This window comes from Corticium candelabrum, chromosome 11 (genome assembly GCF_963422355.1).
Source record: "Corticium candelabrum chromosome 11, ooCorCand1.1, whole genome shotgun sequence".
NCBI lineage: Eukaryota > Metazoa > Porifera > Homoscleromorpha > Homosclerophorida > Plakinidae > Corticium > Corticium candelabrum.
Genome location: NC_085095.1, coordinates 4,019,952 through 4,040,630, shown reverse-complemented (window position 1 = coordinate 4,040,630; position 20,679 = coordinate 4,019,952). Strand labels below are relative to the sequence as shown.

Below are 20,679 nucleotides of genomic sequence, written 5' to 3'. Positions count from 1 at the left end.
AGGAAGCGCAAACAACATCTGTTATGATGACCCAGTAATGGAATTCAGCTAACACAACGTATTTCATTGCACTGTATCATCAATCACAACAACTGCACTACAGGTTGCTAATATGCAACTTTCAGTTCATAGTAACACAACTAACAGTGTGAGAGGTTCAGTACCAGCTTCAATTATCACTATCACGCTTGTCCTCATCGTCATCTTCCTCCATCTCTTCGTCTTCACTTTGTGCGGTATCCAGAGATGGCGGCTTGTTTGACTTCTTCAACAACGGCCAGCTTGCTCGGACGGTAAACTGCGTCGATGACTGAAATTCCTCCGCTTCATCATCCTGAGGACTCTAGAAAGCAATCATCATTGATTTCAACAATACGTACTGTTACATACAAATGTAATGTCTGTCTACCTTCAGCAGTGATGAAACACGTTGACCAACATACTCCGAAGCAGCAAGAAGAAGACCCACCAAATTTGAAATACGAGATAACGTACTGGCATCTTCGCCAGGCTGTGATTTCAGCTGCACATATACACAAAATTGAGTTAACTCTACATTATCTGCACACCAAACAACACAATGAGATATAGAGATGATGAACAAACAAACCTGTGAGACAACATGCAGTAATTCCATAGTATGAGCGGCTCCTTGTTTGACAGAATCGATAAGAGTGTGAAGACCAGACGGAAGATACTCAGTCGCACGTGCCATTGCTTGATACCCACCTCGCACTCTCTTGGCAAGGTAGCGGACAACAGAAACTGCCTTGCTTGAATCAGCCTGACAAGCAGCCAATTAGCAAAACATTTAATGATAGGAGTAAGGCACAACAAAGCAGATGAAAAGACAGACAAAAACACAGGCAGGCAAACAAACAACAAATGCAAAAACACACAAACACACAGGAATACATACAATACATACAGACATACCTACAGTAACAAACACACGATGTAGGTACGTACACACACACACACACACACACACACACACACACACACACACACACACACACACACACACACACACACACAAACAGACAGAGACAGACTACCAAATCAAACTTTGACATCATATTTCAGAACATGTTCTCTACTTACCATTTTACCACTTTCACTTGACGTGTCCTCATCTCCTTCTCCTTCTCCTTCCTCGTCAGGAGAAACCACAGCCCAAAATGCAGCCTGTGTTGTCTTGGCACTCTGACTGATCACTTTCCCAGGATACCCAAGGTTCTCTTCAGCATACTGGATCTAACCAACAACCACAACTATTAATTACATCAATACATGCAACAGTTTGATTGTATACCAACATACCAAGTCGACATTGAACTTGAGCTTTTCCAATGCCTCCTTGGTCCTGGTTTGTGCGTGCCTGATCTGCTGAAGGGCTCGCTTGTATAATCTCTTCCTCAGCTTTTGGGAAATTATTCCCACTCGACTGACATACCCGGTCTTGTCCTTACTATCCTTGTTGCTTGATTCCTCATCAGCATCGTCATCCTCATCTTTGTCGTCCAGGTCGTCATCGCTGTCGTCGTCGTCTTCATCATCTGTGTTCTCAGGAAGAAAGTACTCGACAGCATTTTCACTGATAGAAATGGCAGAATCCAGGCCACTCTTGACAGGAACGACAACAGCTTGGACCATACGAAGCTCACTCACAGCAGTAGCCTTGTCGCTAAGGCTCTGCTGGACAGATGCCACCCTGCTTTGAAAGGACTCCTTGAGGGCAGTGGCATTTTCAGATACAAACACCTTGCTACGAAGGAGCATCTGTAAACACAAACAATGTAAATACACACACACACACACACACACACACACACACACACACACACACACACACACAATTGATTTATGTTGCAAGTTCACATTCAACTCCTATTAAGCCCTCGGTTTTCAGATGAATGTAAGTCCAGACGTTGTCTTAAAGCCGTGGGCTTACAAATGAGCTGAATTTCCTTGTGCATGTATGTACTGGTACAGTACTGTGCATGCCATGTAACTATACTGTACACTGTGCCACACAGGTTACCATAATGTCACATCAGTAGACCATACTTGCCAACAGAAAACTCTTTGGCTCATAAATGAGAAACAACTTGGAAGTTTGTAACAGTGACTTTTCAATTTAAGTCCATTAGCTTAACTAGAATGCACGTATTGAGATATCCGATGTTTACAAATACAGTACTTTCTACTTTCCTATCGATTGCATGATTCACAGCTTGCCTACCAAGTTAACTTACTACATGTTCATCCATGCAGTAATCACATGAAAGAAAAAAATGTAATAGTGCTTTTCACTCCAACATGAAGTGTAGGTGTTGTTAAACCCCAGCCCCAGACAAAGGTCAGCTGATGCAACAACAAAAACCCTGACCTCTGACCCATGTCTTCCAAACCTAAAACATATTCTAGGAAAAGCTTTCTTACCTCATCGGGAGTCTCCTTCACCAGAGGAACTTTTGCTTCCAGCGTATCCAGTGTACGACAAAGGATAGAATCCACCTTGTCAGCTTCAGCAAAAACAAAAAGAACGTGACTTTCACTACCCATGCATGACGTCATACGCTAACTGACTGGGAAGTCGATTCACGACAGGCTGGGCAACTTGGACTGCCTTTCCGGCAGCGTTTTCGGCAGCTCTCAAAGCGTGGCCGAGAAGAGGAGCCTTCTTTGCTCCTCCATACCAGGCGCCAATTCGCTCAACGGCGAGGCTCACGACTGGCAGGTTGGTGACGCGAGTAACGATACCCTCTTCACGCACTTCAATCGACATGACTCGAACGCTCCAACGGTCAGCAGAAACACTGATGAGAAGTGGCACAAACGCGAAAGAATGAAGTTTTTATATGACGTCAATGACGCAACTTGACCTGTGACATTTATTAGCCCGGGACACGTGGATAAGGTTACGGCGTAGGTGGGCCATAGGTCCTCAATTACTCCCAAAATGAAGTAATGATTGTAATGTGTGGCTTCTAAACTTTAGGTGATACAACCGTATTGCGGCTACAATTTAAAAATTAGCAATTTTAAAGTACTGAAAACTAATCATTTAGTACAATAAATAATTTGCCAAGCACTTGATATTAATGTCTGACATACCCGTATGTGAGTGTCAGAGTCACGTGGAATAGCTCTAAACCCGTATTTCTGTAATTATTTGTGTTCTCAATGGCTGACACTAGGTTAAAAAGCTACAAAAACAAAGGTCTAGACGTTGAAGAAATGCGAAGAAGACGAGAAGACGAGGGTTTGCAGATAAGGAAGTCGAAGAGAGATGAACAAGTACGAACTATGAAGATGCATGCTTGGACACGGACAGACATTGTTGTGTGTCAACCTTTTGCTAGGTAACTAAACGTAGGAACATTGGCTTAGCGGAGATTGATGGTGACGGCGTGGTCCCTGTAGAGAATCAACAACCAGAACTTGTGAGTGAGAGTTGCAATTGACTGAATATACTTAGATGTGTCTCTCATTGTGGTCTAGGAGTTGCGCAGTATTCCGGACATGGTTCAAGCTATGTATTCTACTGATATTTCATCACAGCATGCTGGTTGTTTGGCATTGAGAAGAGCTCTCTCAAAAGGTATTGTTGACGTCACAGAATTTAAGCTTAGTAGCATCTTTGATTTTGTTCTTGGAAGTATGGTGTAGTTTTGTAAGGATTTTCACAGAAATAGGCACAAGTTCACTTAGTAACTGCAACTAACTATACAGACGTGCATAGTGCGACAGATTGTACAGTGTATGCTCAATGCAGTTTGGTTTATGTGGGTTTTTCAGCTCTGAGCCATAAGGAAGCAAGACTTAAAAGTCACGTGACTTGGTGACTAGCGAACTCAAATTGTGTAAGGCTTGACTAACATCTGGTTTGTGATTATGTACATGGCTTGTTGGCTGACTATGGCCATGTCTCCATTTGCTGCCGTTTAAAACTGGTTTAATGTAAGACATGTTTAGAATCTAAACATGTTTAGTTAGGAAGCGTCTCCACTTGTCATTTTCATTCACGATGCTATGCAAGAGGATTGGGCGAAAGCGTTCAGATGATGCATTGGATTGCACAGTAATAGCGAGAGATGGAACATCGGTAGCAGGTCTGTAGGCTGTGGGAGTTTGGGGGGGTTTGTTCCCCGCACGCCGAGAAAGGTCTGCTTTTTCAATGAACATAGTTTCTACTTAGGAATCATGCCTACATCCCAGGCGTATAGAATTTGATTCTCCTAATACATTGTGCACTCTCATCCTACATGTTTTATACTTAATAACTAGCACTGTTGTAATGTTAGGAGAATATGTTTCAATTGGATTACCGCCAAGACAAGCAATAGCATAATTTTATTGCTGCACATACACTCTTGTATGTTAGACCAGTATTACGAATAATTGTGATCAATAAGGCGATGATGAACAACTTAATGATACAGATCTGGGCATAGTATACATCGACATACATACATACATACATGCATGCACACACACACACACACACACACACACACACACACACACACACACACACGGTTTATTCATCCCGAGGGGCGTATCTGTGACCTCTGCCTACGTACAACTAGTACGGCGCAAGATTAAAAGGTCACTAAACACTAAACTAAACAGCAACAGACAGCAAGTCAAAACTAAAAAAAGAAACATAATTAAAGCTATTACTACTTTTACACAAATAGGTCTGAGTCCATCAAATAGTCTGAATTTCTTTGACACCAGATTGCAAAATAATGTGCCAATGGAAATTCTGCACATCTTTCTGAACAGGAAGTGTGATGAAGGCTTGCTGAATTTGAGGAACCGCAATATAGGTTCAAAGCTACTACAATCTACCAGGCCTCTTGACCCGACTTATAAGGTGTGAAGTTGAGCACTCCACCCATCTTGTTTACAAGCCATACCAAATTGCTGTATTTATTTTTCTTGTATTCGGATGAGGTGGTAAAGTTCTCTTCAAAACACACTGTCAATTCCAGAGGACTAATTGATTTCTTTAGTTTTCTGGCACCATAGGATGATGTCAGGGCGAAGAGATGAGTTGATGGAGTACAAATGGTAAGCCTGGAAGGTCAACAGAAATTGCCCAGGATCTTGGTAGATGTTTATCTAAGAACAGGTAGATGCATTTAAGCACAGAATTATGACGTTTAAGCACAGAATTGTGACGCCAGGTGTATCTCCCACTTTTTTAAAGCCTACATGCATACATACATACATACATACATGCATGCATGCATGCATACATACTGTATATAGTGGCTGTAGTCTCTATTTTTAACAAGGTTACGAAACTGCGGCCTCTATTTTTAAGTCTCTACTTCACACCGTGACATGTTGGTACTTGGACGTCACATTTCTTCTGTTGACGTAAGTGGACACTTTTAAAGGTGCCAGTTTTAGATGTAATTGCCACAACTATCATATTATCTATGATAAATACTTTGGTAAACGAATGCGCTTGAATGAGAGGCATACATGTGACGCTCACAAATGCTAGGTGCGAATTACAGATGTCGTACAACTACAGTAGATACTTTTTTGATAAATGAGTGCACTAGGATGAGATTGACGTGGAAGTATCAAAAGCATGTGATATGGGCGTGGCCAGTAACTTCTCTGCTATTGCCGCCTCAATTTGAGGGCAGCCTGTATTTTCAACATGTCTGTTCAGCTGCGGCCTCTATTCAAAGAAATACAGTACATACGTACATACGTACATACATACATACATATACACTCATGCATCCAATATGTGTACATCATACAGAGACCCTATTCATTTATAGTTTAATATAACCTTATTACCATAATCACATAACTTTACGATGATATCACAAGTCTACTTTTATGAAATTTGAACCCCCTGCTGGCAAAGCAGCCTACGGGCCTGGGTACTGTAGTCTTAGAGATGTCGAATAAATTGCTCTCTCTCTCTCTCTCTCTCTCTCTCTCTCTCTGCTTTCTGCAACATCTTACGCCGTTTCTGATTTTGTCTTTTTCAAGTATCCTCCAGAGAAATGAAAAACACTGCAAAAGCACTAAGAAATTAGGATCCATCTTGATGCAGTCCTCGTTACCATCATGTGACTGTTTAATTAAACTTAAACCACTTGAGCTAAACTACATCTGAACTAGGGGTGCATTTCTATATCCACCAGCTAGTAGTTTCTAACAGAACTTGTGATGACTGTTGTTACTTTGATGACAGACTAATTTAGCAGTGTTATGGACTTTGCTGTCACATGAAATGACAGTCACTTTATACGATTTTAGATAAGTTTTACAAGTAGCATGCTTAAAGGAAAATTGCGTCTAAATTTGTGGTTTAGACAATATTTCTATCGTGCTTTTAGAAGGCTCATAGCTGTGGAAGCGAGGATGTAAACACAACTTTAGTTTTTTGTTAATAATCACAATGATGGTATGTTTCTATTACAACCACCTATGGCACATCATTGCAGCAAAACAGAAAGTGATAATAATAGACTACACAGCACAGCCGACAGAGCAAGCTTAGTGTGACTGTTGAACTAACCCTAATGCTAACCCTGTGACAACTCAGTGAGGTGAGCCCTGCTGCTCCTAAGTTCAATGTTGTGACACCTGAAAGGTCTATGTTTAGCTGACTTAGTACTTTGAATACACAGAATTGCAGAACAAATATTTAATTACCATTTGTTATTAATTATTTACTTCAAGATTGAACAATCAGAAACTCAATGAGCATAATGCTACAAGTGAGAGCAACTTTTGGTTTGATGTATACACAAACCTTCCTTATCCAGGCACTCTTGGACCCAACCTGTTTGTAACTGGGATGTGGTTGTATCTCGGAGGAAAATTTTGATATCGTGTCTTTCTTAATTTTTATTGTTGTAAAGCAGTACAATTTTCTTTCAGTCTTTTCAGATGTTCCTAATTATTGACCTTGCAACTCCAAATTTGTCTGCAACACATCTCAGTGACAACCCCTTTTTAATTTCATTGACAATTTGAACCTTTTCTTGAAGTAGCACGGAATGTGGGAAGCTGAAGACATTGATATCATTGGACCACAGGAGTCCGATATGGGAGGCCCAGATAGGGAGGTTTGTGTGTATAGTTTTATGTCTTGGTTTCATTAGTTAGCCATTGGGTATGGTCTTGTACAGTTGATAAACTATAGCTGTATACTTGACCATCCAGCATGTGATCATGTCATCATTTATGTTGGTTTAGCTGGAGACCCGCCAATTGAGGAAACCATTTCAACGGGTGTTGTTCCTCGTCTTGTTGAGTTTGTTCATTCACACGAGAATACAAGAATTCAATTGGAGGCAGCGTGGTCTCTTACTAATATTGCGTCTGGATCATCCCTGCAGACCAGGGTCATCGTAGAAGCAGGAGCTGTGCCTACATTTATTCATGCTTTGTCAAGAGGAGAGGATGATGTCATGGAACAGGTAGGCTAGAATTGCTTTTCCACATTTGTCAATGCTAGAGCATCCGTCTGGTGTCAATTTGTTGTCTCCAAGTATGAGCAGTGTGCATAACTTAGCATTGTAAGATCAAAATAGAACACATTGAATTGTATCTCGTATACAGTCAACCCTCGATATAGCGACATGGTTGGGACGGGCAATTTGAAGTTGTTATATCTTGAGGTCACTATATCAAATTTGCATGGGTGTGAACACACGTGATTTTATCTTAGTGTGGGGTGGCCACAATCACACACCTGATTTATTTCAAGGTGGCACGTACTGTAGAGTACATGCTAATGCACTGTAAACTTTTACTTGTAGCTAAAGAAATCATCCAGGGTTAGAACCTGCCAGGTTCATGTGCAGCCATTTAGGCAGATGAAGCATTACAGCAGGTTTCGCTTCATGTGTGCATCGTATGGCATAAGTTGCACATACAGGAATATATGTTGCGTGACCTTGATGATGGTAAATCGAGGGAGATTTTTATACTTCTATTCTTGCTTGTGCTGTCTTACCGTATGTCAGTGTCCTTTTAATATATTCAGTGTTGCCACGATATTAAGAGGTAAAGTACCATGTTTGTATGCATGCCCTTTTGTCCTACGCTATCCACATCATTATATTACAATGTTATTATATTGTGGTGTCGTTATCGCGAGGGTTGACTGTACGTATATGATATGACATGCACTGTATTTTGAGATGCATGCTTGACACTATTGCTACCAACTTTACCATTTGATCTTGTCACTGTGATGGTCAGTAAATTTGTTTTGCCAAATGCATTGTCTTTGTTGTGTTTAGGTGATTTGGGGTTTAGGCAACATTGCTGGTGACAGTCCTGATTGTCGGGATTATGTGATTCAGAACAAAGCTCTGTCTCCATTACTAGAGTAGGCTTAATTATCTTTTGATTGCTTATTTATAATTGTTAATGGTGTTGTTGTGTTGTCTGTCTATTTGTCTGTCTGTCTGTTTGTCTGTCTGTGCATATGTCTGCCAAATTTTCAGATATTAGTATACATCAAAGCTAATACAGGTGAACTAAAGTAACAGCTAATGAACAACAAGTATCATAACTACAATTACAATTACACAAATAACAATTACCATTAAAAAGCTCCCCTACGGAGCCTACAAACCAAGTCTGTCTGAAACCACTATCTGTCTGTCTGTCTGTCAGTTTGTCTGTCTGTCTGTCAGTTTGTCTGTCAGTAGCAATATTTTCATAAATTGACACTAAAACATCCACTTATCATAAACTAATGTCCAGCGACCACCAAGGCCACAAACGAAACACTAAACTACCTAGCTAGCAACTGCTCAGAATATGAGTCAAACTCTACATATCCACGACTGGAGGGTCTAGTGAGTTTTCTTGTAATTACTTTAGCATTGCAACGCTGAAGAGCAACTGAGAAGCACTGTCTCCAGACAACTCTTGAAGAAACTGGTGAGCTCGCTACCCCTAACAATTGGAATGCTTATGATAGTGGGGTGCAGTTGGAGATATTGCAAAAAAACATCTATTTCATGTTGTATTTTAGAATTTTTGGTTTTTCTCTTTTGAAGCAGCAAATCTATTGACCTTAGAGGCTTGGGAGATACCATATTTCCGCGAATAGTTCATGGGGCATTTTTTCATAGTTCTGAAACATGGGGCATTTTTTCATAGTTCTGAAACATGGGGCATTATTTGAGCATGGGGCACAATTCGAGCATGGGCCATTATTATTTCTCAAGCACAGAGACTGTTGCATTGTTTAGTTGCATACCATCACACTACATAAACAAACTACCTAATCAAAACTTAATCTTACCTTCTGGCTTCTTTCGCTTTAACTTGAGTCGCATTCCTGGTAAGTTAAGTCTTCATTGTCACTCAGTGGTTCTGTCTGGGTGTTCATTTCATCTCAACTGTACATGTTGATAGATGCACATGCATATGACTGGGTTTGAATACTACTCCAAAGGGGCACTAATCGAGCACGGGGCATTATTATTTTGTATAGGCTCACCATGGAGTATTAGCATCATCCGCCCCAAGTAGCAGTTTGCTCAGCTTCTTCAGTTTCTTTGTCTGTCTTCTGTTTATCTGTCTCAGTAATACTGTAAATTGAGCTAATACTTGGGAATAACCTAACAGAAAAATTGGTGACCCAGCTCTCTCTCTCTCTCTCTCTCTCTCTCTCTCTTTATTTGAAATATTTTTCAACGCATACATAGTACTAGGCAAATGAAATAGAAGCTACTTCTAAAATGCAAACAAAAGCTAAACATGTCCATTACTCTAACTACTACAAAAGAGGCAAGTAGCACAGCATGCTACCTACCGCACTAGGTAATTACGTAAAGTCAAAGCTACTGTGGCTAACTATGATTGCCACCTTGTTCTTTAGAATAATAGAGTTGTATGTTTGTAGACACACCGCTATCCTTCGTCGCCAGTATTGCTTGAACTCGCCAGAACTCATGCCTAACGAAGACAGAGAGCGGTTAGAAAACTCTTGCAACAGTTCTTCTGCTTTGTTTCCCCAACGACCAAACACCTCCAACGCTAGGGGACGAAACAAGTATTCCAGGCTCGATGATTTGGCGAGATACTTCCCATCCTTTTCCTTTTCCTTTTCCGTTGCTGCAAAGCCTGGCGTACTGCTACCTGAGCGAAGAGATCGTTTTGCCCACGGATGTGTGATGGTCACATCTAAAAGAAGATTCTTTCCATCCTTGTAATTATATATGGCTATGTCAGGCCGCTGTTTCTTAGTAAACTGGGCTGGTAGCTCTTTACGACAATTGAATCCCAGAACCTTTGACATTTCAAAAAAAGCAGTCCAATACGGCATCATGCCGATGAATAGGGCCTCCACCCCACTTACATGTAATAGCATGATAGCCTTTGATATCCATTTGTTGACCACACTGTGGAATACAGTGATTCAAGGATTGTAAGCTATGAATTGCTCTTCCAAGCTGCAGACAAACAGCGTTGAGAAAATCATCATTGCTGAGAATGAAGTGGTGCGAGCTTGGCATAGCATCTAACCACATCCCTGAATTGGGACTTTCACAACCCTGTATTCTTGATTGATAACGACTATCTTTACATTGTTCAAGAAGGTTGTTAAAAAGTGATTGTTTTTTGCCTTATGAAGTCTTGCCTGAAGTTTCTTAGGATTGTCTGGTAGCTTTGAAACAGATGGAATCAGTTTGGTGGTGTCGCTAAAGTTACAGTGAAGATCTTTGAGAGATGTTGTCAAGTCCGTTGCGATTTGAGAATGGTGATTAGCATCAACTGACAGTAAACCATCACAAAGATAACGCACACGATTGTCGTGATGTGGAAGATAGTGCAGCATATTTGCCCAACCTCCAATGAAGGCTTCCGAAGCAGATTGTGTAGCGGAACAAAGCCCAAATCCACCTTGCTGGATATCAAGACCGAGCTGTAAACGTTCAAGCTCGTCAAGCGACCCGCATCCAACAATACTTTCAAAAGCTTGAATAATCAGCGAATTGTGCAGATTAGCAGCTTCACTTATCAGCGACGTAGGTACTGTCCGAAGAAGATAAGTCTCTCTCTCTCTCTCTCTCTCTCTCTCTCTCTCTCACACACACACACACACACACACACACACACACACACGTGCATGTGTGTGTGTGTGTGTGTGTGTGTGTGTGTGTGTGTGTGTGTGTGTGTGTGTGTGTGTGTGTGTGTGTGTGTGTGTGTGTGTGTGTGTGTGTGTGTGTGTGTGTGTGGTGTCTGTTATTGATTTGCTTACAATTAGACCTGATTTTCAGTGTTGTGAAGCAGTCTGAGAGGGTATCAATGAGAAGAAATGCTGTCTGGGCCATATCAAATCTTTGCCGAGGGAAAAACCCAAATCCAGACTTTGCAAAGGTAACCATAAACCAAAGAGGCTACAAATGAACGACTTTAGTATTACTCAATTGATTGTATTTTTCTCTCTTTTATAGGTAAAAATGTGCATTCCAGTGTTTGCACAACTTCTTTACTGTGAAGATGATGAAATAGTACGTGATGTTTGTTGGACATTCTCATTTTTGTCAGATGGTGACAACTACAAAATTCAGCATGTTATTGATGCAGGAATAAGCAGGCGACTTTTGGAACTACTTCTGTGAGACATGCATGCCCACACTCACACAGTCATACACACACTCACACACGCGTGCACACACACACACACACACACACACACACACACATGCACACACTTGACAAATGGATAAGGAGTTGCCGTTATACACGGTCACACGCCCTTGCCGGGTTGCTGGGTTTCTGTGCACTGCGCAGGAGCTATGAGTCTTGCCAAGCTATCTCTTGGACTCCTGGAGCCTGGCCAGGTTCTTGCAGGAGCACTGATTGTGGTGCCAGTTGCGGTGAGCACTCAAAGTCCCACCGGAACCCCGGTGGCAGATAGAGATCTTTGCCAGTTTCTACTCTTGAGTCAAGAGAGGCAGTTGTGTGTGAGTTTCTTGCCCAAGGGAATGTTGTGCCATAACTTGCCATTACTGTCACTCTGTGACTTGAACTTGCAACCCTGATGTGTTTGGGATGTACACAGTCTATGGGATGACTTTGTAACTAACTGAGCTATAGCAACACACACACACACACACACACACACACACACACACACACACACACACACACACACACACACACACACACACAACTGCCTAGGTCACTTAAGCCTGGTTCACAATATTGACGCTGATGCCGACATTGATGCTGACGCTGATGGTGGAATAGAAATGAATCCTATTGCAACGTCAGCGTCAACATCAAAAGATGCTGCCTGTGTCAAGGCGGTGTCTTTGATGTTGACGCTCAGCTGAGCGTCAGCGTCAATATTGTGAACCAGCCCTTATTCGTCAAAATTTAGTCGCGGGACATTTAGTCGAGGAAATTTAGTTGCCGGTACATTTGGTTGCCGGTATACTTGGTCGTCTGTATACTTGGTCGTCTATACCATTAGTTGGCAGGTGCTTACATCTATATATAGTTGCACTAGCTGCCATTTGTCCATACGTACGTATGCACACAGTGGAGTAGGACAGATGGATGGATCGGCTCGCCGATGCTTCTGGATGGGTGCTATTTCAACTGGCTCATGCCTGCGCTCGTACTCAACTCGCCGATGACCCCTCTCAGAGACTCGACTTGGGTGGGCTTTGTTCTGTCGCGGAAGTTGCATCATGTTATAGACGGGAAGTAGACTTGGTGCGGAGTGGGTTTGATTTCCACTGCCCACCTCGTGCGCTCAGACTGCCAGGTGTATGCTAGTTTACCATAATTGCAAAGGAGGCAAGTGTTAAGACCTAAGTAATTGAAACACACAGTTGTTAAATTGTGTAGTCATCAAATACCTGTTGTCAACACTTATGTTTTCAAAGACATACCTGTCGACACTTACACATAATATTATAATAATCATGTCAAAGAATACCAATAGGAAGACGTCAATTACACAAGGAGTGTAAATATGCTTCTGTTGCTGTTGGTTGTGTCATTTCTGCACGTCTTTGTGATAATGGCAACTGTTCCCGAAACCGTGGTAAACTCTAAAGATGGCACCATGTTGTGCTTAATTTTGGCAACTAACTGTCTTGCACCCCACACACACACACACACACACACACACACACACACACACACACACACACACACACACGCGCGCGCGCGTATAATTATGTAATGAGTGACATTAGTAATCAACAGTGCCTATTTAGACATAAAAATGATACCATTGTTAGCCCAGCACTAAGAACTGTTGGAAATATTGTGACTGGAGATGATGTACAAACACAGGTGAGAGAATCTTGAAATACAGTTGCACATTTTTTAAATTGTTGAACTGCATTATAGGTCATAGTAAACTGTGGTTTGCTCCCATGTTTAATAGACATATGTTCACATGAGAAATCTAGCATTCGTAAGGAGGTGTTCTGGACAATTTCGAACATCACAGCTGGTAATAGAGCTCAGATCCAGGCAAGAATAGGAACCATGTCAATTACTTGCTTGTTTGCTGGTCTAATCTGGTCGTAACTAGGCGGTGATTGATTCCAATGTCATGCCTGTAGTGCTTGAGAAACTCAGTGGTGACGAATTCAAGGTGAAGAAAGAGGCTCTCTGGGTAGTAGCCAACGCTACCAGTGGAGGGACGCCAGTGCAAATAAAGTAATAATGCATTCCAAGCTAGTCACAGGTGTAATTCTTTGGAGCACCATGACGCATAAATAATCTGCTTAGCATGTGTGTTTTATGTCCTAATGGTGTTACAAGAGCAAGCAGTTTGTGGTCAAGTGTCATAGTTGTTTGAAAGTTGCAGACAGATCTTACAATGATGCGCGCGCATATGTGTGTGTGTGTGTGTGTGTGTGTGTGTGTGTGTGTGTGTGTGTGTGTGTGTGTGTGTGTGTGTGTGTGGTGTGTGTGTGTGTGTGGTGTGTGTGTGTGTGTGTGTGTGTGTGTGTGTGTGTGTGTGTGTGTGTGTGTATGTATGCTGTAGCTGTGTGTGTGTGTGTGTGTGGTGTGTGTGTGTGTGTGTGTGTGTGTGTGTGTGTGTGTGTGTGTGTGTGTGTGCTGTAGCTGTGTGTGTGTGACACTAAAAACAGAAATTGATAGGTTAATCGGCATGAAACTCTGTGTAGGATACTTGGGATGATGTTGGTCGTAAGTCGTAGTGGGTGTCAATCACAGTAGAGATAGTTGTTAGAAAGTGTTAGATAATTATCCAGGACAGTAGAGATCAGAGGCAATTGGAATATAGCTAATATATCACTAGCGCTTGATCTTCCATAGTACCAGGAGTTTCCGATGGCATTTTCCATGTTGATTTTAGCAAGATTGTTTCCTCCAATGGCGGCAGAAGGTGAGTTCGCGACTCCATGGCACAAATAACACCAAAGGTTTGAGATATATTTGATCGCAACTTGTCAATCTGGGAGAGGACACCCCTGATGAGGTCAAACCGTTGCACGCCATCCTCTTCAATGTCCAGGAGGTGTATGACATTGTCTTTCACTGAGGGAGAGGAACACAAAAAGTATGCCGTTGTGTTAAAGAAGTTTGAGCAACTCTACATTCCAAGAACCATCGTCACCTGCAAACGCTGCCGTTTCTTCATGCAAGTGCAAGAACCGGGAGAAACAGTGGATCATTTTGTCACTGCCTTGCGGAGTCTGGCCCAGACATGCCATTTCTGGGATATCAAAGACTCTCTTATCCGTAACCGCATAGCCTAGGGTGTTGCTGATCAGCGTTTCACCAAATGCCTGTTGGCTGCAGGAGATACGGATTTGACAAAAGCTTTAGAGATCTGTCAACCGGAAGAGGTGGCAACAGCACAGCGTCAAAGAATGGTGGCCGATTCTCAGTGAAGTGTCAATGTAGCCACAGTTTATCATGAAGTTGTTGATGAGGATTAGGATTCAATTGTGTAGGGGTTCAATAATCAAGAGTTGCATGTGTTGTTGGGAGATGCATCCACCACCGAAGTGCCCAGCTTGGGGCAAATGGTGCCAGAAATGCAATGGGCTTAATCATTGGTAGTCAATGTGCCAGCCGAAGTGAATGTATTCCAGATGGAGTTGGATAGAGTATCTCAAGAAAAATATACATATTCACCAACTATGCAACAGATGAAGAGGCATCATCATCCACTTGCTCTTTGACAAAGCTAGGCCCTGTTTATACTTGGGCATGATAGGAGACGTTCAAACATTGGGAAAAGCTTGGCGGATTTTGTTACTGACTAATGGCAGGATCGTTTCGTATAAGGCAGGTACTGGTGCCGAGGCTAGCCTTTTGCCCAGAACAGGCTGCACCAGAGGTCTGAATTGCACCCATCGGCTGCTAAACTTTTGCCATATGGGTTCACAACAGCGCTGTCTGTATGTCATCTTATGCAGGAAGATGGATGCGCTTGTTGCTTACTCTTATTAATGGTGCCTTCAAGAGGAATCGTTACTGGGCCTTGGTGCATGTGAACATTTGTGACTGGTTAGTGCAGTTGCAGCGGTTTATGAAGAGAGTAGTTTCAAGGAACCACTCCTAGAAGAAGCAAATGTTGGGGATTTGGATAAAATACAATCAAGACCCGGTTGCAAGGCAGTTTGGAGATGGGTTTGAGGGACTGGGTTGTTTGCAGTCATGTCCCTATTCTATTTGTCTTAAGGATGCCCGTCCACATGCGATTGCTACACCTTGTTGGGTACCACTACCTTATCATGAGAAAGTGAAGGAGTTGGACAGGATGCTCTCGCTAAGAGTCATTGAAGAATCTACTAGCCCAACGGACTGGGTCAACCCCATGGTGGTTGTTCCAAAAAGGATGAATCACTACATATATGTGTGGACTATGCGAGTTTGAATCAGTCCGTGAAAAGAGAGTGATATCAGCTGCCAACTGCAGATGAGTTGTTCGCTAAAGTATACGGGGTGAGTTAGTTCTCCGCATTAGATGCTTCTTCTGGGTTCTGGCAAGTAACACTGGCAGAGACAAGTTCTCATCTAACGACATTTATGACTCCACTGGTCGTGTCATGGCTTCTCTCCGGACTCAGTTTGGGCCCAGAAGTATTTTATCGGCTATGTGTACACTTTTAGAAGGCATTGAAGGTGCTGAGTGTTACATCGATGATGTGCTTTATTGCTTTGTATGGGCAGATATGCAAGAGCTTCATGAGGTAAGATTAAAGCAAGTTCTGCAAAGATGTCGTGAGAGTGGAATTCGTCTGAATGAGTCTAAGTGTCAATTTTGGTGTTCACAAGTAAAATATTTGGTCATTGTCTCTCGGCAGCTGGAATACATCTCAATGGAAGTTGGCTACAAGCTATGCTTTCTGCGGAAGCTTCAAAGACGCGAGAATTACGACGTTTCAACGGTATGGTGGCATATTTGGAAAAAGTTTCTTCTGTGTCACTCACAGGTAATAGGACCACTGAGGTGTTGCTCAAGGAATTCACTGATTGGATGTTGGCACCTGGTCAACAGAGAGCATTTGATGAACTTAGAGGAGCACTTCACCGATTGACGCACGAGCATTAACTCTTGACTCCGCCCTCTGTCTCTAATCGTTTTTGGTCTTTTTTCAAGTTGGGAAGTTTGGCGCTATCCCAGAGCAAACTTGATAGCTGAGCGTTATGATAACGCAAACAAATCGTGCGAGACATTTTCTTCAAATAGCGTCCACTAGGTGTGGGTTTTGTTTCACTGCTTCATATAAACTTTGATATTTGCTTAGACGAAAGTAAAATGTGCTTTTGCATCACTAACTCACCTTTAATCGACGGTGAAAAGCACACATACGGCGATGGTTCAGCTGTAGAATGAAGGCACTTTGTGTCACATGATAATGTGCAGTGCCACAGGTTTCTGTGTGTTTTTTGTATCATGCAAGCTCTTTTGTATTGTAGTATGACCTCCATTCGTAGAAAAAGCACAGAAGAAGGTGCAAGAGACCGATCGATTGCAAGTCGTTCAAGACGATCCATGTGGAATCTACAACATATGAACGACTGAGTTGCTTATGAATGTAACTTGTTCTCTTTCATTGCTAGAGTTGCCTGAAGCGTCTAGACCCGTCTCTTGTGTGCTCTAGTAGTTGGCCTCGGAAGGCAAGACCAAAACAATGCTCTGCGCAACACGGCAAGCGTTCAGTCTGCAGCCCAAGGCCTTAACGTATGTTAACGTGTACTGCGCGTGCGTCAGTCGGTGAAGTGCTTTTTTTAGCGATTGCTGACAAAGGCGTCTGTGTTGGTGTATTATGATCCGGATGCTCTCACCATCGTATCTGCTGATGCTTCCTCTTACGGAATGGGAGCAGTGCTGCTTCAAGTGCAACCAGATGGAAGGCGGCCGGCCATTTGTTTATGCTTTCCAAGCTTTAACAGAAAGTGAAATGCGCTACATGCAATAGGAAAGGAGGCATTGGCCATGACATGGGGATGCGAGCACTGTATCTGTTAGGAACGACAGAGCCTTTCGTAGTAGAAACTGATTACAAACCGTTGGTGAGTACCATGAATGTGCAGGATGTCAGCCAGTGTCCTCCCAGGCTGCGAAGGCTAAAATTGCAGCTAGCATCCTTTTACTTTTGAGTAGAATATGTTTCAAGTAAGGCTATTCCGGTAGCGGATACTTTGTCATGAGCCACTATTGGCAGAGGCAACAATGATTTTGTACGACATTGAAGCTTACGTCAACATGGTGACCGTTGCAGGCTTGCTGGTTTCTGATGTATTATTTGGGGAGTTTTGTTCTGCAACACAGGAAGATCAACAGTTGTCTGTAGTACTGTTGTATCTGCAGCTGTACTGGCCAAAGGAGCAGCACAGCATTTGACAGGAGGCTTGTCTTTTTGGAATATTAGTCACACCCTTAACTGTGTCGACGTCATCATGAAGGACACTTTGGTGTGGTCAAGACAAAGTCAAGAGCTTGCGAACACATGTGGCCTGGAATGGCAAAAGATTTAGAAAGATACTGTGCTCCGCTGTATTAGGCACCAACAACATCGGGAACCATTACAGTCTGCTCCGATGCCTAAGTTGCCCTGACAACAAGTCGGCCAGATTTATTTGAGATGGACAGGAAACATTATATTTGGATAGTGCATTGTTATTCTTGATTCCCTGAACTGCGTCCTATGTCGAACTTGCTTGCGAGCGATGTCATCGTGGCATGCCACAAAACATTTGTGTGTCAGGATATACGGGAACTGTTCGTTAGCGATAATGGTTCTCAGTATGCTAACATTTTCTTTGAAGATTCACATCTGAGTACGGATTAGAACATGTGACATCTTCAAGGCAGTATCCTAGGTAATGTGTTGGCTGAACGCACTTACAAAAGTCTAAGTACTCTGGCAGAGATTTTCAGCTGGCCGTATTGTTGTATCACACCACTCCTCACGAGATCACTAGAGGTTCACCAGCTTATCTCTTGATGGGGAGATGCCTGTGCACAAGACTGCCAGCGTATGACCTGTTTCAGTGGATGAGGGTCGTGTAAAGGAAGTTGACACGATGAACAAGCTCAAGCAGGCAAAGCGTTACAACAGACGCAAAGGAGCTAAAGCTTTGGATGCCCCAGAGCCAGGCGACTCTGTGTTAGTGTGGGATCTACAAACGTGCACGTGGCGGATTCCAGGAACCTTGGTGAAGCGTCTGAGTGCACGATCATACTTGATACACCTCAACAGTGGCTGACAGTATTGTCGGAATTGTTTCCAAATTCAAGGAAACCTGCGACATAAATGAAATTTACGACGATTATGATGATTGCAGTTATGGTGAGTGCTCAACCATTGGAGGTGAAGTAGAAGGATATCACAGAGATGCGGTAGTGGAAAGAGAAGCTTCACAAGGACAAAAGTCAGGAGGGATAGTCAGATCTCTTGTTTGGCATAAGAGTATGTTGTAGAGAAGAGCTGACTCTTCTTTATAAGAAAAGGAAGATGTAGGATAACGTGGGTCATTAGTCGTATTGGGTGTCAATAGCAGTAGAGATAGTTATTCGGGACAGTAGAGATCAGAGGCAATTGGAATATAGCAAATATGTAACTAGTTGTCTATCATACATTCTGCACACTGACCAAGTTCAGTCTCTTTAGAACAAATGTCAAAACAGGTTTTGTCTGCTTGGTTGTCATTGGATTTCCCTTTTTGGGGATTATGCACATATATAATGTGTATGCTCTTCTCATCAAGAGATCAGAATGCCTGTTATGATCAACATTTGTCTGGCATCAGCAAATGTAAAAGTATGTGCATAGCCATATAAAGGTGTAGCAGGAGGCATCGTAATAGGGGACATTGACATTATGTGCCACACTGCTTAATTAATGGTTTGCCTGGGCAGAAGTATGCATTTGTTATATTGATGGCGGGCATTGATGCTTTACTAAAGTGTACGTTCGTGCATAACAATTTCTTCGGCAAAAAATGTTGCTCAGTTAATATATCAATAACAGTGTACTTTGCAAACTTGCTTAGATCCTGTATGAGTAGGTGTATACTTGGTAAGCAATCGGTTATAGCCATTGTTCCTTGTATTGAACATATGGTTTCATTAACATGTAGTTGACCTACAATGGCTGTTGCATAAATTGTGGTTTGTGAAGCACCAGCCTTGTAATACACGAAAGAAACAAACAGAGTAGATGGCAACAGTTAGTTTGTGTAAGGGTTTGCATTAAGGGTTTGACTTTGATGAGGAAGTTGTATGCAGTGAGGTGAAGTCGTATGAAGTTGTTCCTGTTCCAGGCTGCAACCCATGTACTCTAGCAGTGCAGTGCCTGTTTTGTGACACTTTCTGATGAATTTGGGTTTCAGTGCTCTGAGTCTGTTCTTTCCTGTAGGTATTTAGTTGATATTGGTTGTATCAAGCCAGTCTGTGATATGCTCACAGTTCAAGACGTACCAGTGTCTGAAATCGCACTAGACACTCTTGGCTCAATTTTGAAAATTGGTCAAGAAGCAAGCAAACGCAATGATGGCATTAACCAATATGCAACTTTAATTGAGGAGGCAGATGGTACGTTTAGATTTCCTTACCTGCTATGTCAACTCCTATCTTTCTTATATATACTTCAGGAATGGACAAACTGGAATTCCTACAGTCTCACGAAAACGAGCAGTTACACAGAAAGGCGTACGGGCTTATAGAGAAGTACTTTCAGGATGAAGAAGACAAGGACAATGAAGATCTGATGCCTCAAGCTCAAGGTGGGCAATTTCAGTTCAAAACTGACAATAATGCACCACATGATGGCTTCAGGTTTTCGTAACTTGTTTGTGATAAATATTTCAAAAATGAACAGAATAAATGGAAATCTTGCTGAGGACTGTGAAGTAGTCGAACTGTCAGCTCTTTTATTTTATGAGTAGCTTGCCTTTGCTAGGAATACTGACCTTGTGATTTGTTAAATAATAGTACTTGTTGTGTGCATTATCATGAAGTTTCTACAGAAAAATATGCAGGGTGCGTGCGCATGCAGGCAGGCACACACACACACACACACACACACACACACACACACACACACACACACACACACACACACACACACACACACCACCACCACCACCACCACCACCACCACCACGCACCACCACCACATGCACTGCACAACTAAACATAAATGGTTTGTT

The 20,679-nt window shown here is 42.4% G+C and overlaps 2 protein-coding genes across 2 annotated transcripts; one reads left to right on the top strand and one right to left on the bottom strand.

Annotated features, from left to right (window-relative positions):
• Position 1: 1 nt before the first annotated feature.
• Positions 2 to 2,856, bottom strand: LOC134187500 (lipid storage droplets surface-binding protein 1-like). The gene is made up of 7 exons (XM_062655637.1): positions 2,593 to 2,856; positions 2,446 to 2,528; positions 1,324 to 1,782; positions 1,105 to 1,257; positions 611 to 784; positions 410 to 523; positions 2 to 343 (listed from the first exon to the last, which is right to left on the bottom strand). Exons 1-7 carry the CDS (start codon positions 2,789 to 2,791, stop codon positions 170 to 172), a joined length of 1,356 nt encoding a protein of 451 aa, XP_062511621.1. The 5' UTR covers positions 2,792 to 2,856; the 3' UTR covers positions 2 to 169.
• Positions 2,857 to 3,138: 282 nt separating this feature from the next.
• LOC134186305 (importin subunit alpha-7-like) lies at positions 3,139 to 20,479 on the top strand. The gene is made up of 12 exons (XM_062654232.1): positions 3,139 to 3,303; positions 3,369 to 3,449; positions 3,508 to 3,607; positions 7,246 to 7,469; positions 8,298 to 8,386; positions 11,295 to 11,394; positions 11,472 to 11,635; positions 13,251 to 13,329; positions 13,387 to 13,512; positions 13,574 to 13,701; positions 19,887 to 20,062; positions 20,122 to 20,479. The coding sequence occupies exons 1-12, from the start codon at positions 3,190 to 3,192 to the stop codon at positions 20,313 to 20,315; spliced, it is 1,575 nt and encodes a 524-aa protein (XP_062510216.1). The 5' UTR covers positions 3,139 to 3,189; the 3' UTR covers positions 20,316 to 20,479.
• The last annotated feature ends 200 nt before the right edge of the window (positions 20,480 to 20,679 follow it).

Excerpts from the sequence above, each read along its gene's own strand:
- LOC134187500 (XM_062655637.1), bottom strand. The coding sequence starts at position 2,791 with ATGTCGATTGAAGTGCGTGAAGAGGGTATCGTTACTCGCGTCACCAAC. Across the intron at positions 2,529-2,592 it reads TGTCGTGAATCGACTTCCCA|CTGACAAGGTGGATTCTATC; the intron begins GTCAGTTAGCGT and ends TTTTTGCTGAAG. Across the intron at positions 785-1,104 it reads CAAGTGAAAGTGGTAAAATG|GCTGATTCAAGCAAGGCAGT; the intron begins GTAAGTAGAGAA and ends GCTGCTTGTCAG.
- LOC134186305 (XM_062654232.1), top strand. The coding sequence starts at position 3,190 with ATGGCTGACACTAGGTTAAAAAGCTACAAAAACAAAGGTCTAGACGTT. Across the intron at positions 11,395-11,471 it reads CAAATCCAGACTTTGCAAAG|GTAAAAATGTGCATTCCAGT; the intron begins GTAACCATAAAC and ends TCTCTTTTATAG. Across the intron at positions 11,636-13,250 it reads CGACTTTTGGAACTACTTCT|ACATAAAAATGATACCATTG; the intron begins GTGAGACATGCA and ends GTGCCTATTTAG.